Source organism: Quercus lobata, chromosome 2 (genome assembly GCF_001633185.2).
Source record: "Quercus lobata isolate SW786 chromosome 2, ValleyOak3.0 Primary Assembly, whole genome shotgun sequence".
Classification (NCBI taxonomy): Eukaryota; Viridiplantae; Streptophyta; class Magnoliopsida; order Fagales; family Fagaceae; genus Quercus; species Quercus lobata.
The window spans coordinates 9,984,560-10,004,473 of NC_044905.1; the positions used below are offsets into that span (position 1 = coordinate 9,984,560).

Below are 19,914 nucleotides of genomic sequence, written 5' to 3' on the forward strand. Positions count from 1 at the left end.
CCAATGTGACCACCCACCTAACGAGATCTCGCCGTCGCCTCTGCATAGAACAACTGATCTCATTGCCATCGCCTCAAGCTCATTGCTACTGCAATTAAATCGAACCATCAACCCTTTCGTTAATCTCTCTCTCTCTCTCTCTCTCTCTCTCTCTCAGGTGTCAAGTTTGATGTAACAAAGAATTTTTTTTTTTTTTTCGTTTTATTTTTTTGTTTCTTTGGGTTTATATATTGAGATTTTTTGTTATAATATTTGTTTGAAAGCTAGGAAAATGTGTAGAAATGTTCATTCTTATTAGTTTTTGAAAGTTTGCACTCCTAATGATAAATGTTGTTTTAGACCCACAGTTTTAGTTTTGGCTTCATCAATTATGGCTAATTAATTATAAATAAGAATTTACATAAGTAATTGATTAATCAACCAAAGCACCAAACTATTGGAAAAATACATATTTGTATCGCATATAAAACATATGCAGCGGAAAATTAACGGATCTACTTTATTTGCAATTGATAACATGTACTATGTAATTTTCAGAATATAAGAACAAGAGAGTGTACCTTGATGTAGTGAAATTCAAAAGAAAAGATTAGAAGTACTCGGCAACACTTTTAATCTTCACTCCAATTCCACTTGTGCTCAAGAAGTGTGGTCTCTTAATCAGTTTATATGTGTATGTTCAAGGGAGAATTAGAGAGTGTCCAACACTCACATACAAACCATTTCATTCTCATACAAAATTTTGTATGTTTCTCTTCTTATAACTGATTATCTAATTGGGCTAGCCTCTTGGGCCATTCCAATTGGGCTTTAGTATGTGGCTTGAAGTGAGACCAAAAGGGAACAAATAAGACATTAGCTTTAGTGGGCCTTGGGTTTTTCTGTCAACTCTTAACAAGTCCAAAGTTACCATTAATTATATTTAATACCACTATATAAATAAAATTTCACTCTAGGTCTTATTAATAAATTATATCCCAAGACTTTATTGTACATGCAACCCCTTCATAAAATATTCGTAGTAATACAAAGTCACAAAAGTAGACTGCCACTTTGAAGATTACTACATCTTAATCCTTGAGTACCCGGTTTAATCCTTTAAGTTATTCATCATATATTTATGAAATCCAATTTCATAAATATATACTTTAGTAACTCTTTACTAAAGTGGTTACACCTAACACTCTAAACAACTAAATCCATTAAACTTTTCTCAAGTGAATATTTTATATCTTCGTTAAGAGATTATAAATTTCATCTTGAGAATATATGTTCCATCAACAATAAATGTGGCTGCCCAACATACTGAGGTTTTGATCGTGACTTTAGATCTCACTCCTGATATATCAAAGCAACCTACATTTCATGATCAGGTCCATTATTTTCTCAGGATTAAGAATTCATGTAAATAAAAGTCGTGAGATTTATTATTCATTTGACAGTCGTTAGGAGAATAATAAATCTCACAACGGTCTAGTTCAATATGTCTTAACTCTTAAAACATATCAACTAGAAGTCTCCACTTCCATGATCAAGACAAATCATCTTAGTTGATACGTTATAGTCTTCGTAGATGAAACACCCAATTTCATCACCGACTACAAACTAAAATTCTGAGTTTACAAAAAACTTGTGACTTATATCTTTTGTGACTAAAGCACATAAATCACATACTATGCATCTCATGGACTATATGATAATGTTTAAATATTCATGTTACCATTATTTTAAATAATAATAAAACAACTTTATTAACTACAACATTAAGTCATACGTAATGTCATACATAGCATCATACAATAGGATTTAAAGGACACTAATCCTAACAGAAACAATTGCATGGATGAACATAAATGTGCAATGCAATAATGTAAAAGGTAGTAGGGAAAAGAAAATGCAAACCAAAGATAACACCTAATGTGCTATTAAAGAGAAAAATCGAAGAACTCAGCATAAAAACCTCTCTGTGGCCTCCAAGCTAGAAATGATCCACTAGTAAAATAGTTGGATTACAAGAATACACAAAGACCCTCCAAGTCTAAGCTACCTAATGTACTTGAGCCCTCTAAACTCCAGCTATTAACAAACTTCATGAAGTCTTTTCTTCACTGGTTTTTCGGATCTTGCAACATCGCCTAGTTGCACCACCACGCCTTATCGGCTAAATATGTGGTAAAGGTCCAGTGCATCCAAATGAACCAAGATACTCTCAACAGTTAATTTGTGTGTAGATTATGTTTGGGTAAATCTCCTCTTGATGTATGTAAATTAGAAGAGGGTAGAGAAAAGACTACTAGGGAATTCTCTCTTAAAAAAGAGTAGCTCTCTCTAGAGGTGGGTGTATTTGTTTTTCCACAAAAGTGAAGTGTGGGAAAGAAGGGTATATATAGTAGGGTTAGGAAGGGTATAGCAAGAGATCCAAATTAAGAAATTTTTCTACAGTTCAAGTCACTTGTGGGTCACTTTGCAGTATCCAGTTTCTTTTCATGGATTTCTAATCCAACCATTTCTAATCTAGCCCAATTACAATAAAAGGCCACCTGATACATAGAATTTATAAAATAAATTTGACACAAAATATAGCCAACATAAAACAAGAAAAATCACAACTTAACTGTTTTATAAATCCAAAATAAAGCAAAATCAAGGGCAAACTCCGAACAAGGTAAGATTACAATATATATATATATATACACACACACACATGCGCTCACACACATATAATTACCACATCAAACTCTGTTAAATAGTAAACCCAAGGTAAGCATGTCGAAGACCTCTGACATGGGTGCTCTTTCAATAGAAAGCTCAAGGGAAACCTCCTGCATGGTTGGCCTAGATTTTGGATTGGTTGCCAGGCATGCAAATGCAAGCTTTGCTATTGATACCACTTTCAATGCAACTTGATTTTTAGGAGGTTTGAGGCGTTGGTCCAAAGTGTTCTTCAATAGTATATCATGGGCAGTTGATGTTGCTGTTAATGATGGTGATGATGATGATGAGAGAGACAAGATGAGGTCTCCTGGATGCTTTCCCATGATCACTTCCAAGGCTAACACTCCAAAGCTATAAACATCACATTTTTCATTCACCTCCATTCCATATGCTAGCTCTGCAAAATAGAAGAATCTAACTTATCCAACACTTGGTATGATACCATAGGAACGTTGAGTATAATTCATTATACTTACCCTTGTAAATTGTTATTTTTCCTTTCTACTTGCAACTAACGCTATACTATTGTAGCATTTGTGATGTGTGCCCTAACCTTCAAAAAAAATTTAAATCTACACGCCATCCAAATTAGAGTCCAAAAAAAATGCTCTTATGGTTTAGGGTTGCACGAAGCCCATGATCTCACTGTGTAGGGTACACATTTCTAATGCCGTTAGAGTTTAGGGTGGCTAGGCCCAATAAAGTGTTATTTAAACTAATTTAGACAATGTGATGGAAATTGCTATTTTAACGTTGAATCACGGTGTTGACTGTAAAGTTTTTGAAGTTTAAAACGCATATCCATATGATTTATGGTGGATGCTTATAATTAGTCCCTTTTTTTCCCCTTTTAGGGCTAACACCCCTGCAGTTTGTCTTCATATTTAAATACAAGTATTTTTAGTGCAAGTGGTGGTGGTGGCAGAGGTAAGGGGTGATGATCCTGCAAAAATCTTGTGTCGGTCTCATTAGAACACGGTCTCACTAACATGTGGGTCCCATGCATGTGGGATTCATATGTCAATAAGACAATAGTCTCATGAGACCGGCACATGAGATACTTTCTCCATGACCCCTGGCTTTTCAAATTCCTCCCTTACCCCTCTATCTATCTATCTATAATCATATATATATATATATATATATATGAGATGGGTTGGTGTAACTTGACAAGTGTTACACCATTTTTAAACTGTAAATTTCTAATTGATCTAATGGTTAAAAATATAGCACTAAATGCGAATTAATTTACACCTTATTCACTTAATTAATAGCAATTTTGTTTCTTTCTCCTTATTTATTATTTGAATTATTATTTAAAACTTCATTAAACAGCACCCAACAATTTTAGAAAATATTGACAATTAATAGGGTATTACCAGCTTAAAGAAGAAAAGAAAATGGTTTTAAAATAAAAAAAAAAAGGAAGAAAAGAAAATGACATGAGTATTACAGTTTACAAACTCAAGCACACTCAAAAAAGAAGAAGAGAGAATTTTTTTTTTTTTTTTTCATTTAGGCCCACCATTAATATTACATTTTCATTTACCAATAATCATTCACCACATCAACAGTAATATCACCATACCAAAACCCTCTATGCAGTTTACCATTTCTCTGCCATTTCTGCTCCACAAACCCTTTGTCGTCAAGCCTCAAGGTATATTTTACATGAATTTCTCTTTTGTAGTTACTCTTGTTTTTCATATTTTTTTTTCTTTAAATTTTGTGTTTGTGTATTTTTTTTTTCCATATTTTTACTTCCATTGCCCATATGGCATATATTTGTGTAATATTTTATGAAGAACCAAACTTCTTGACACTCTGTTTGATTCTATAGTTTTTATAGATGGAGTAAATGCTAAAAGAAAGCTAGAGGTAATGGATGCCACCAAAATATCTTGATTTTTTTATTCTCATGTTTGACATCTTAGTTTTGTTGGATGAATACTTTGTGTTCTAGAATGTTATTCTCATGTTTGACATGTTAGTTTTGTTGGATGAATACTCGGTGGAACTCAAAAATTTTCTTTTGTCAAAAAGTTATTGTATTTTGTTGTATCATGTTTCATAAAAGTTTTAACATGGTTGAAACTTGAATAGTGTGGCTTTGTTTCATCATAAAAATATATACAATATGATTATTTTTTCAAAATATGTATACCTTTATTTCATATTATAAAATATTGATTTTCATTTATTTTTAACTAGTTGTAGCATTGAAGATATTTAACAATTGTTAACTATTTGGTGAATCATATGGGTTAGCGCCTAATACTTTATAATTAAAATTAGGCTTAGAAACCATGGTTGTGCCACGTGGCTGCACCAAATTACAATTTGGGCTTAGAGGTCATGATTGCACCAAGTAACTGCACCAAATTGCAATAATTTTTTGTATAGAAACAACAACCTAATTGTTCTTATCAACTTTTTCTCTAATATTTAAAAAAAAAAAAAATTATTTAAACAAACACAAAAACTCAAATGTTGATATCACAGTTTTTTATGGGATAGCTTTGTAAATATCGTAAACTACTTAAAAAAAAAAACTAATGTAGATCTATTTTGGATAAGCTTAAAGCACATTAAACACCATATATATATATATATATATATATCTCACAAACACAGGTAGACAACTTAGATTTCAGTCAAACCTCAAGTAGGTAAAGTATCAAATTTCAAATCACAGGTACGCAACTTAAATTTCAACCAAACCATAGATGGATAAGTTGTAATTTGTCCTAGAAATAATGTGATTTGTGTTGTTTTGCAATTATTGGACTAAATTAGTGTTTGGTTATAAAGAAATTGCAAGAAAGGAATTGGAATGAAATTTTTTTTTTTTAGAAAGAATTTGTGAGAAAGTAAAAAATAATATTGAGAAAATTAAAATGAAATTCTGAATGGATAAAAAAAATTGTAAGAATATTGAAAGAAGAAATAAAGAAAAGGAAAAAAAAATTTAAGTTAATGTGGCTTTTTCTTGGCCATCTAAGAGGTGATTTGGCCACATTAGCCACTAGAAATTAGACACATCAGCATTTTATTTAATATTTTAATATTAGACATGCTAATTGTGCAAAATATTTTGCTACATAGAAATTTTCCATTAGTGAGTTAACGGTAAATACCAAATTAAGTGCAAGTCAAAAATAACATGGACTAAATTGACTGCTACAAAAAATGTAGAGTCCAAATTGATTGTGATCCCAAAATGTAGGGACTAAAATGATGTTTTCGCCTTAAAAAATTCACATAATTTACAGTTATATAAATCAGACATATGTCAAGTTCATTGCTTAAATATTTCAATTAAAATAGGCGTTATTAGAAGACTCCAAAAATGTGTAGTTTTGCACTTTTATTTTACCCTTTATAGCATTTTATATTTTTGAGAAACCTTTTACTGTATTTTCAAATTACCTATAAAAAGTTAGTAATTTTTTTTCTTTCATTTATTATATATTTATAATATATTATAAAAGTTGGATCCCTTAATTAGTGAATGCACACAACAATAACAACTGACACAATCTTCTATCTATTTAGAATGATATGGACATATAGTGTCACATGATAAGTAACAATTTTTCCGAACATACTATAATGACATATCATCTCTTCTTAAAACTAAAAGGCTCATAAAGAGATTTTATTAAAATTGACTATTCATTTACTACTAAATTCTTTCATTTCTGATTATCAAAAAAAAAGTCCTTTCATTTTCTTTTCTAAAAACGAAATTCTTTTATTTTCTTCGAAATCCTTTCATTTCCTTCTAAATCATACATACATATATATATATATATATATAATTATAATTTACTAATCATTCTTTTTCACTTTTTACTATTCACATTCGACCATTTAATAATGAACAATATATATATATATATATATTTAAAAATAATAATCACAATACTAATTATCTTTAACAAAAGGTTTTATAATTATCTAATTACATATGCTAATTAAACATACAACATTATTTATATTTAACATTCTTAAAATAGAAAATTAGTAAGTGTTTAAATATTTATTATTCCTTTTTTTTTTTTTACACGATAGAATTCTACTCTAACATAATCTAAGTGTATATGTATATGAAGTTCCCTTCTGGGGACTTGAACCCCAGCCCTTACCCCCCACACCCCACAAGCATTTATACTTGTGGAGTGGTCATTGTACCAAGGGTGGCCACCACGATGTTAGGGAAGGTACCTGGCCACTGCTGGGTCCCTCAGGGACCCAGCAGTGGCCAGGTATCTTCCCTAACACAGCGTGGCATGCTCTGCCTTAACGGTCATCACGTATCAATGGGTCGTCACGTACCAAGGGGTCGTCATGTACCCAACGATCGTCAGATACCTTCCCTGACACTGCGCGACACATTCCGCCCTGACGGTCATCATGTGTCAATTGATCATCAAGTACCAAAGGGTCGTCAAGTACCCAGCGGTCATCAGGTACCTTCCCTGACACCATGCGACACGTTCTACCCTGACAATCGTCATGTATTAATGGGTTGTCAAGTACCAAGGGGTCGTCAGGGACCTAATGGTCGTCAAGTACCTTCCCTGGCACCGCGTGACAAGTTCCACCTTGACAGTTGTCATGTATCAATAAGTCATTAGGTACCTAGCTGTCGTCAAGTACCTTCCTTAACACCGTGCGGCACGTTCCATCCTAACAGTTATCACATATCAATGGGTCGTTAAGTACCAATGGGTCGTCAGGGACCCAGCAGTCGTCAAGTACCTTCCATGACACCGCATGACATGCTTTGCCTTGATAGTTGTTACGTATCAAGGGGTCGTTAGGTACCCTACTCATCACCCAGAACATGCAGACACTAACTCGTTTAAATCGATGAGACACTTTTGGAAGATGACCTACTATACTCGTCCAATCAACAAACCAACTTGCACACTAATAAGGGTATTTTCATCTAAAAAAGTCCTTTGAGCACTTTAACCCATTAGGATGGAATACTTTGCCACAAACCCGTCAAGGTTTGTGCCTCTTCTAGTGGGACTTGCTAACTACGGACCTGTCGGGATGAACTCCTCATTTGACTTCCTTGAAGTCTTTGCAAATCAGTGCTCCATGTATGTGCCCAACAGATGGTTGCATATGTACTGGTTGCATATGTACTTGACGGATGGTCATGTCTTATCCTCTATATTCATACCGACGGACAGATGGTGATACCGACGGATGGATGGTCATACAACGGTTGAGTAACTGGGTCCCACAAACCTTTACGTATTCTCCACTCATGCATCCCTGTATGGAAATAATTTGTACTACACACCCAAAGACCATACTCCACGCTTGTCTCTTCCCTATATGGGAAGAAAAACTCAAGATCTTGGGGTCTTAACTCCAAATCTTCTCTACAAGGAAAAACCTTACATTTTAGGGATCTTGGTCAGCTCTACACCACTATATAAGTACTAGGCCTCCTCTTCCTTAAGGTACATGAATTCTCCCTAGCTCTTGTATTCTTGAGTTCTTGGAAATTCTTCTATCACTAACTTAACCTTCGGAGGGTCTTTGGCTGGTACCCTACTGGTGTCCTTTGATTGGTTCTTCTCTTTGTTCTTTAGGTACACCCATTGGCACATGTGTGGACGATCAACTCACTGACGATTTTTGTGCATCATCAGTTGTCATCCATAAACAAAAGATTTTTTTTTTTTTCATTTGGTTGTTATTAACTTTGTATTATATTATTCATATATTACGTTGTATAAGTTAAGGCATATAAAAGTGACATTTATTATTTAATTTATCTAATTTTTTTTACAAGATATCTTTGTTTTTTTTTAGAATCCATTCCATAGGAGTTTTTATTAATCAAGAAAAAGGCTTATCCGCCAAAACAAGAATACTAACATCTGGAGGAACAGACTCCATCCAAACAGTTAAGGACGAACAATATCTAGCTTTTTTGCCAAGGCATCGGCAACACAATTACCTTGCCTATAAGTATAAGAAAAACTAAAACTCCATAGAGATTTTGCATACAACAAAGTGTCTCAAAAAAGACGGCCAAAAGCAGATTGAAACGTATCACCTTTTTGAAAAGCTTTGATGACAGTTTCCGAGACTCCTTCAAAATGGAATTATGAAGACCTACTTCATGGAAAAAAATGGCAGCTCGCCTAGCTGCTAATAATTCCAAGAGAGTAACCGAAGAGGGCTATGGTATTCTTTCTGACAGGGCTGCCATCACTTCACCTTCATGGTTTCAGATCACCACACCTAAAGCAGCCTCACCTGTATCGTGGAACATGGCGCCATCAAAGTTTGTTTTGTAGTCACACTGGTCTGGTGGTCTCTATTTTACTCCTATGGGCCTAGGTAGCTTCAGCTTTGTCATCCTAACCGAATTATGGAGATATAAAAATCTCTTTGCTTCAAATACAATTCGATTCAATGGAAGGACATCCTCCTTCAACCTGAGTTTGTTTCACTATGACCATAAGAACCATGCGATGACTGCAAACAATTCCATCAAATGTGGCTTCTCAAGGACTAACTCTACGAGGTTTTCGAAGGTACCATTGGAAGCAGAATGATGATTAATCCAATGGAAGTCTGCATCCCAGACCTGTCGAAGTGGCTCACAATCCTATTGTGCATGAAGACAAGACTCGGACTGAGTAGAACAATGGTGGCAAGTGTCATCGTCAATAATCCTTCTTTTCTTCAAATTCTCCTTTGTCAGTAGCAAATTAGTGCAGGCTCTCCACAAGAACTGTTTTATCTTTCCAGGCACATTTGCTTTCTAGATTTTTTTCTAGAAACCTCTAGACCCCTCAAGATTCGAAACTGATGTTGTCTCAAAATTTTCCTCACTACGCAGCTATTATTAACTCAAGCTTACCACATAGGACCCATCACTACTCTTCGGCCAGAACATATAGTCGGGTTGTCTGGTGGTGCATAATGGGATAGCTTTTATTTTCTGGGCTTCAAAGGGTAGGAAAATGCTATTAATAAGGCTGTCATTCCATCCATTTTTTTGTGGGTCAATTAGGGCCGAGACAGTGGCATTTCTAAAGGCAAGGGAGGGGGGTGATAAGACTCGGCCTTGTGACTCCCCAGGCAGCCAGTTGGACAAATAGATCAGGATTTGAGTCCCATTGCCTGTCCTCCATTTTGCTCCTGTGAGATAATTCTCCTAGCATGGAGGATACTTTTCCATGCAAATGTACTTTTCGTCGATCACCCCATTGTCCCCACCAAAATTTCTGAATCATCATCTCAATGTCTTTACAAAGGCCCACTGGTAAGTGAAAATAGCTCATAGCAAAAGTGGGGATTGCTTGTGCTACTACCTTAAAAAGAACTTCCTTCCCTACTTGCGATAATAACTTCTCCTTCCACTCTTGAATTTTCCCCCACACCCTTTCCTTGATAAAGTTTAGGCTTGCCCTTCTATTCTGACCCACCACTGCTGGAAGACCTAAGTATTTTTCATATTCTTTTATCTCGAGGACCCCAAGATAATTTTTTATAGAATTTTTAACCTCCAAAGAGACATATTTGCTGAAGAAAAAAGTTTTTTTTCCTTGTTGATCCGATGCCTAGATGCTTTCCCATATAAATCTAAAATTTCTTGGATAGTTTGAATGTCATTGATCTGAGCACTAAAAAAAAGTAGACTGTCATCAACAAAAAATAAGTGAGAGATTTTGGGCCCATACCGACAAAGGTAGTAACCTCTTATCTTATCTTCATTCACTGCTTTTTGGATTAGGGCATTAAGACCTTAGAGCAAAGGAGGAAGAGGTAGGGTGACAAAGGATCACCTTGCCTAATACCTCTTGTAGGAGAAATATTTCCCTTAGGTTTGCCATTCACTAGTATGGAGTAGGAAATAGTGCTGATACACATCGAGATCAGATTTATCCACTTGCCATCAAACCCCATTTTTTCCATCAACTTCAATAAGAAAGCCCACAACACTCTATCATAGGCCTTACTCATGTCAAGCTTGAGTGTCATAGAGCCTAATTTTCCAGATTTCTTTGTTTTTCTTGTGGTGAAGAGTTTCATAGGCAACAAGTATATTATCTAAAATTGCTTTTTCAGACTGAAATGCACTTTAAGATTCAGATATAATATTAGGTAATATCACTTTTAATCTATTCGCTAACACCTTGGAAATATGTTTATACAAAATATTACACAAGGCTATAGGTCGAAATTGAGATACCTGCTCCAGGCTTTTCACCTTTGGGACAAGTGTGATGTGAGTGTGATTAATACTTCCTGGAATATGACCCAAATTCCAGCAAGAGAAAACTGCCTTAGCTACAACATCACCAATTTCCCCCTAATAATGTTGGAAAAAAATCGGGGGCATCCCATTGGGACCCAGTACTTTCAAAAGGGCCATTTGAGATAAGGCTGTGTCCACCTCTTCCTTGTTGAACTCTCAACCAAGAAAGGCATTCATCTCCTCTGAAACTAATCTCGAAACATGTAGCAAGACTGAATCAATCTCACAAGGTTGCGATGAAGTGAACAAGTCTGTATAGTATTCCACCATAAGGTTTTCCACCTTATCGTCCCCGTTACACATCTCTCCCTTAGAATTTCGAAGCCCATGGATAGTATTAAACCGAAATCAATGAGAAGCTCTATTGTAAAAGAAGCTGGTATTCTTGTCCCTTGATTTTATCCAATGAGATTTTGATTTCTACTACCAAAGCTTTTCCTCCACTAATAATAAACCTTGAATCTCACATTTTAATTGTTGGACAAGCTCAACGTTGCCCCCCTGTACAGCCACGGTTTCTGCATGCTTCAACATAGTTTTTTTCTCCATCAGTTGACGTGTGATATTCCCAAAGGACTTCTTACTCCACCATTTGAGACTAGTCTGACATTTACTTATTTTACCAACAACGTTTGTCATGGGAGACGTCCCATAGTTATTCCTCCAAGCCGAATGTACAATTTCATGACAACCTTCGTCTTCCAACCACACCTATTCAACCCGCCATGGTCGATTTTTCCTAACTGGAATTCCCATTGGGTGAATAATAATGGGTTTATGATCAGAAGTGCCACATTCAAGAGTAATCACCTTAGTTGCTGGGAATAGACTCAGCCAATCCTATGTACCCACTGCCATGTCCAATCTCTCCCATATAGTAAGCCCATTTGAGAAATTCTTGTACCAAATGAATTTGTTTCCCACAAAGCCCAAATCGATAAAGCCACACTCATCAAGAACATCCCAGAAGTCTTGCATTTGTTGATTTGGTCTAAGTCGGCCACCTGATTTTTCATGAGATTTTGTGATCTCATTAAAATCACTAGCACATAACCAAGGGAGAGAAGATTTTGTCTGAAGCCATCGCAAAATTTTCCATGATTCCCCATGATTCTGAGTTTCCGAGAAGCCATAGAAAACCTATAAACCTCCAGCTATCCTCTTTTCCTTTGTTTATAATAGCATCAATATAATTTTGTGAAAAGTTTTCCACCAGTAAATCAACATCCTTTTTCCAAAACAGTGCTAATCCCCATCCTCTCGTAATTCTGGAAACACTGAAAGTACCACCAAACCTCATTTTATCTCGTAAACCCGTCAGCCTAGCTTCATCTAGCCATGTTTTGGCTAAGAACATGACTGCACAATCTTGTGCCCGGACTAGATCATTGAGCTCATGAATTGTCTGCAGGTTCCCAAGCCCACGACAATTCCAACATAGTAGACTCATTGTCCTTGGCGAGGCTGTGAAATAGCCTCCGCCAATCTAGATTCTGCCACTTGATCATCTTGAGACACTACTCGTTTTTTCCTTTGAAAATCCAGACATTCATCTGCAACATATGGGCGTTTCAAAGAAGGAGGACCACTCGGAAAATCCTCTCCCTCCTTTGAATGTATAATTCTCTTCCATGTTCTAGGTATTTGATCACAGGTTTTTTTTTTTTTTTTTTTTTTCCTGAACCATGACCACTCAAGATGTCAGCAGAGCTAGAGAGGGAAGCATGCTGATGCACGTGTTCAATTAAAACCGAAGGTTGGAAAGATGTGGTGTTATTCTCATTAACCCCTTCCAAATCAATATCAACACATGTTGCCCTAGCATTTAAAATTCCCTTTCCATGATATTTGGCTTTCTCACTATCAAACTTTTGTAACTCCCTATCAATATCTTGTATCTTATCATTAAATTCTTTCCCAAAAAGTTCGCTATCCGTAACTCCCATCTATTCAGGATTTTTTCCATTACGTCCCGCATTAATTCTACCTGCAACTTCCACTGATTCAATCTCCTTCTCATGATTGGCCGGAGCTGAGTCCATCGGAGTTTCAGTTGTCGTCGTCCTAGGGACTGTCGTGGCTTGTTTATCGTTCAACTTTTTCCTGAACTCATAGTAGCCAGGTACTTTAATAACCGACTTCCTTGGCATGACATAGGGAGATGCATGAATCCATGGACCATATTCTTGATCTTCCTGTGACAAAGATCCCTCACTCTCAATCCATCTATTGCAGTCTCTGTCAATATGATCTAGGCATCCACACCAATAACAAATGATTGGCAGCCTCTCGTATTTGAGACTCACCCACCCTGCTTCTCCATTCTCTAGAGATATCCTTCTACCACGACACAAAGGAACTGTCACGTCCACTGTAACTCTTACATAGAAAAAGTTTCCCCTTTCCATCTCAGAGATATCACTATCCTTACTGAAAGCTCGAAAATGTGTTGAAAACACAAGAGCTTGTTTAGATCCCCAATTTTAAAGTTACGGCTTGGTTGATTTTACACTAACTTAATACTAAGTGCGGAATAGTGTAAACACAAGCATACAAGCAAGAGAGCTACTCTAATCCATATTTAAAGCAACACAGCAGTGAAATGAAATGAACAAGAGTAGAGAAAAGAGATGCAAATACAGATAACACGCCGATGTGTTATCGAAGAGGAAACCGAAGAACTTGGTGAAAAACCTCTCCGCCGCCCTCCAAGAGGTAATTGATCCACTAGACAATCAGTTGGGATACATGGGTTAGCAAGAGACCCTCCAAGCCTAATCTACCCGATGTACCTAAACCCTCCAAACTCCTACTCTAACAAGGCTTCTTGGAACCGTGTCTTGTCTAGCTTTCTAGATCCCGCAACAAGCTCCATGTTGCATCCGCCAACCTTGGCATCTTCCAATGCTTCCCAACAACACCAAAAACACTCACTACACTCTGAAAAGGTGTGGATTGTGTTTGGGTACAAATCTCCTCTCAAGGTATGATAATGGGAAATCTCCTCTGAAGGAGAAGAGGCTACAATTAATTCTCACTAAGGATGAGTAGCTCTCTCTCAAAAAGATAGGTGTGTATGTTGTAGAAAACCTATCTATGGTTTTTTCTCTCTGAATGGCCTTTCTTACATTTGTGGGTAATGAGGGTATATATAGTATGGGTGAAGGGTAAGGAATTCACACATAAAAATCCTCCAGGCAGAATGTTTCGCGACTGTCTCGCGGGAAGGCCTTACCCGCGAGACACTCGTGAAAACGACAGCCTGGCACAACTCTTAAGTTTCCAATCATGTGCTCCTCACATGCTTTTTTGTGGCTTAGCTTCTCACGAGTTTCTCGCGAAATCCACTGATTCTTCATTTAAGCTTGAGTTTTCACCAACTTAATACTAAACCCAATACAATAAAATCCCACAAAATACAAGGAACAAAATTAGAGCAATTACAACATTTTTTGTCATGGAACAAAGCCATCATAAAACATAGTTGTAAATCACAACTTTACACTTACACACTTCTCCCACTATATCGCAAATTTCTTCATCCACGCCCCTGTTTAAAAAGCGTATTGGTATGTCTGGATCTAAACCCACAACGATACTTTATTGAAACAAGGTTCACTAATCAGGATGGCATTTTCATAACGACAAAGAACCACCAGATGTTTATCAAAACTCCAAGGTTGGAGTGCTAGAATTTTCTCAACTTCTTCTCAATTGTCAAAGACAAATAAAAGAATGTGATCTCCTGCAAACCAAACCTGGAAACCATGTTTTGAATGCCATAGTGGGTTGAAGGTTCGAATTACTGCCTCAGTATTCAGCGCTCGTTTTGAAAAGAACTTCGCTACCAGAATTATCTCACCAGAGGACCTCTCCTTGGTCAAACGAAGCTGACCATCCTCCCTGTCGTTTAAAGTTAAGTTGCTCCAATGTTTCGTTAGCCCCTCCATTGCTAAAAGACACTCGTGTTTCCCAAAACCCCTGAAAAATAAAACCACAAAACCCTACAGGTATACACTGATACCCTAGGGACATAACAACCTCACTAGAAGGGACAGACAAATTCCACTGTGTAAGAGAAGTTTGGAGCTCCAGAACTTTTCCTAGCACAGAGAAACTCTTGTATTCTATGACTTGGTGGTAAGAGTAATTACCAAAACTCTGGTCGATATCAATTTTTTACAAGATATCTAAAATTATTTGATTTGTATGCATGTTATGTTTTCCAAAAAACCTTAAGTTAACATGTTTAAAGAATATTAATTGTGATTAATATTGAACTGACTGGATGAAACTTTTTTATATATAATAATAATAATAATAATAAGTATTAATTACACATATACATGCACATATATTGTGTGTGACAGTGCGAGGGAGGTTTAAAAATTATTGATATATTTATCTTGCCCCCTTATGAAAATTTTTTGAGACTTCACTATTGTTTCAGTGAATTATTATTTTCATAATAAATTTTAATTTCATAATCTAGTTTGATATATCATTTCATACCGAAAATGCTGTAAGGTATTCATAAATTGATCACTAAGCCATTAACTATGCAATAATCGAAACATTGAAATATTTAGAGCGAATCGTGATCCTTATATTTGCCCTCACGATGATCCTTTAACCAAAAAAATAGGATAATGAAATGGCTACGACATAGCTTATAGTGAAATTAAAAAAAGCCTATGTTATCACAATGCATTATATATGATTGGCACTACATTAAATGAAATAGAGACAAGTATTTCAAGAAGAATAAGCATGCGGATAGGGAACAAATTATTACCTGGAGCCGTGTAACCAAATGTTCCAGCAAATGAAGTCCAATTGGATGAGTCAGGCTTCAAAAGCCTAGCTGTGCCAAAATCAAAGATGTGTGCAACGCATTCTGAATCCAACAAGATGTTCTTGCTAGATATGTCTCGATGAACTATGGGAAGTGAGCAATCATGATGCATATAGGATAAAGCATCAGCCACTCCTTTGACAATATTTGCCCTTTTGATCCATGTAAAATTAATTGCCTCTTCTTTATTGCTCAGTAACTCTTTTAGGCTTCCCCCTTCTAAGAACTTGTAAACCAAGAATGAGTGTCGTGGATGTGAGCAAAAGCCATAAAGCTTTACCACGTTACGATGCTTGATTTCTAGCAGAGCATGAATCTCACTTTTGAAAGCCTTTGCATTGGTAATCTCATTATCTTCTATTGAATGAAGTTTTTTCACAGCAACAACTTGACCTGGCTGCAAGTAAGCTTTATAAACATTTCCACACCTTCCCACTCCAACACAATGTTTGAAGTCAAATTCCTCCGTTGCTTCAAGGATTCTTTCATACACCATTTTCCCATCATAGCTCCAGATTGCAAACATGTTACCATTGTTTGCTTCCCTTGGATTGCTGAGCTTGTTCCTCAACCTCAGGCGCTTGAGAAAAGCATAGAGAATCCCAACTACAATCAATGAGAGAACCATTATGCCTAAGATAGGAACAATAAAGAAAATCACAACTTTATTTCGCCTTTTCTCACCAAGATTCTTGCTCCACGTAATGTAAGACGGGCATGCCTTCAAGCTAGAGGCATTACCACACAAACCTTTATTATTTCTTAATGCTCCAACTGAGGCCTCACTGAAGGCTTTATTGTTGGGCAGAGGACCTTCCAAGCAATTATAAGATATATCAACATTGGTCAAGCTTGACATTTCATCAAAAGTGGTTGGAATGGAACCAGAGAGCTCATTATGGGAGAGATTCAATGTTTCTAAGCTTCGCAATTCTCCTATTTGTGGTGGTATTTTTCCAATCAACAAATTCTCACTTAGATCAAGCATTTGAATAGACTGCATGTTGCCAATCTCAGTGGGAACACCCCCCGTAATTTTATTTTTGCTTAAGTTCAAGTTCAATAATTTTCTGCACCCTTGTATTTGTTTGGGAATTGATCCTGTTAAATTGTTGGCTGAGAGAACAAGAATTTGCAGATTAGATAGCATCCCAATTTCCAACGGAATACCACCTGAAAGTTGATTATCACCCAGATCAAGGATATACAATGACTTCAACTTTCCTAATTCCTTTGGAATCTGCCCAACTAGATGATTGAAGGAGAGATTAAGTAATTGTAGTTTGGGGGATCTTCCAAGCTCAGGAGGTATTACACCAGAAATTTTGTTATTGAAGATTTTTAAGCTTTGCAGACTTTGGCACTGCCCCCACTTTTGAGAAAGTTCTCCATAGAAATTGTTATAACTCAAATCGATATATATCAAATTTAGGTAAATGCCAAGGTCTTCTGATAAATTTCCTGTTAACTGGTTTCCCTCAAGCCTCACTCGTACTAAGCTGGTACAGTTTCTCAAACTAATTGGAATGGAACCTATGAAATAATTGTTATATGCTGTGAAGTTTTGAAGGGATCCACCATTACAAACATTTTGTGGAAGATAGCCTGAAAACATGTTTTGCTCCAATGCCAAATGCTTCAGATATGTAAGATTATTAAATTCAAAAGGGATGGAGCCATTAAGGTCATTTTTGAACAACCTTAGACGGGTAAGAAGTTTGAGCTTTCCTATTTCTAATGGAATATTGCCTGATAATTGATTCATAAAAAGTTCCAAGATTGTGAGATCCTTCATGTTCCCAATAGAGGATGTGATAGATCCCCAAAGATTGTTGTCAGAAAGGGATAACATAGACAGGTTGGTCAGGTTTCCTATTGAAGTAGGGATTGGGCCAGAAAGATTGTTCTTATACAAACCCAAGACACGAAGAGATCCCAACTTTCCAATTTCTTGAGGTATGGGTCCAGAAAGCTTGTTGTTGTCAAGGTAGAAAACACTCAGGTTGCCTAAGATTCCTATAGAAGTAGGAATTAAACCTGAGAGATTGTTTTTACCTAGATTAAGCCAAACAAGAGATCCCAACATCCCAATTTCATGACAAATGGATCCAGACAGTTTGTTTACACTGAGCTCTAAATGGGTTAACTTGCCCAAGTTTCCAATAGATGCAGGTGTCGAGCCTGAGAGGATGTTATGGTGCAAAGAGAGCATCTTAAGAGGTGTTAGATTTCCGAGTTGATGAGGAATGGACCCAGAAAGTTTGTTATCACAAATAATTAGAAATATTAAGTTGCTCAAGTTTCCAATTGACACAGGGATTGAACCCGAGAGACCGTTACTAGACAAATCTAGCTCATTGAGCAAGTGTAACTTCCCAAGTTGATAAGGAATGGATCCAGTGATGTTATTTTCATGGAGATTTAATATGTGAAGGCTTGTTAGTTGGCATAATTCATATGAAATTCTTCCTGAGAGATGATTGCCAGATAAGTCAAGGTAGATTAGCTTAGAAAGGTTGCCCAAGTGTGAAGGAATGGTACTATAGAGTAAGTTGTTGCTGAGATTAAGACTTATGAGACAGTGTAAGGATGAGAAGTTCAAAGTGTGGAGGGTACCTTTTAAAGCAAAATCTGGGAGGTTGATATGAGAGATGCTGCTAAAGTTGTTGCAAGCTATTCCAACCCAATGGCAAGTGATGTTTCCAACCCACGAAGACAAACGAAACTGGCTTTGGTTGTCAAGGCTTGCTTTCCATTCCAGAAGAGCCTCTGCTTCTCTCCCCATCCTTGTCGCCATATTGGGAGGTGAAGTTGCAAAGGAAGAAGAAAAAACAAATTGGGAAGAAGAAGCCAACACAAGAATGGTAATGATAGTGGTGAGCAAAACTCGAATTAGAACACTAATGCAATTGGGAAGCGGTTTCTTTACTAAGGACATCATGACTTTTATAAGTTGGGAGGATGTAAAATGTTGCTAAAGACCAGAAACGAATGGGTGATCAGAGAACGAATGGCTTTATGGTTATGTAGTTGATGAAGCCTGTATTAAAGCCATATATAGCCAGGTCTGCCAAGAAATCTTAATGATATCTCAAGTCTTTCTTAAGTCAATTAAGCTTGCATGGAAAAATTAGCCAAAAAAAGACAATTATCTAGTAGTTGCTAACAACCATGTGAGAGTCTAAATCATAGTCCACCAATCAGTATTTCAAATGATACAATCACCTGGATTGAGATCTTGTGCAATCCCTAGGTATAGCACAAATCTCAACCGTTAAAGCCATCCAATGTAAAAGTTGGGGGAAAAAATCACTTAGGAAAATTCACAAAGCGCCATGGAACGGTTGAAAGTTTGCTTAGTCAACTAGAGAAAGAGGAGGGTAAAAGCAGAGAGGAAAGTGGGCATGTGGATGTGGTTTGGGTAAGATGGAGAAACTGAGGGTGACAGTGGCGGAGACAGCAGAGGGGAGGAGGACTGGAGAAGTGAGAGGTTTTTTTTTTTTTTTTTTTAATTTTTATTGGAGAGAATTTTTTTGAATTAATGAGATGTAGATTGTAAAATATTTTGGCAGCCGGGTTTTTTTAACTTTTCACGCAGATTGATGAGTTGGCACTTCACAGGAGCCATTGGATGGCTTTAATGGCTGAGATTTATGCTATTGCACACCGTGCAATACCTAAGATATTACACGGGATCTCAATCCTTCATCATCTTATCAAAAGGAGCCAAAACCTGCACAACACTCTGAGTATGCAATATGTGAATTTCATGTCCTATGTTACAACCAACTTTTTCAAAAAAAAAAAAAAAAAAAAAGGTCCTATGCTAGTATGCTACAGCCAAACCCACCTGCACAACTTAAGTGTATCATTATTGTGTCTGTGGTTATCATCATCCACATTTTTATTTTTATTTTCCTTTTCCTTTATAAATCTTGTAATGCTAATCATTAATTAAATGGACCTAATGAATAATTATAACCATTTGAATTATGATAATGTATAACCATCAGAGATTCAAAGAATGAATTTTCACTCATGAAGT

At 36.4% G+C, this 19,914-nt stretch overlaps 1 protein-coding gene across 1 annotated transcript; it reads right to left on the minus strand.

The window, feature by feature from the left end:
* Window positions 1-2,732: 2,732 nt before the first annotated feature.
* On the minus strand, window positions 2,733-18,914 carry LOC115958979 (probable leucine-rich repeat receptor-like protein kinase At1g35710). The gene is made up of 3 exons (XM_031077264.1): window positions 16,554-18,914; window positions 15,810-16,475; window positions 2,733-3,112 (listed from the first exon to the last, which is right to left on the minus strand). Exons 1-3 carry the CDS (start codon window positions 18,808-18,810, stop codon window positions 2,733-2,735), a joined length of 3,303 nt encoding a protein of 1,100 aa, XP_030933124.1. The 5' UTR covers window positions 18,811-18,914.
* Window positions 18,915-19,914: the final 1,000 nt, after the last annotated feature.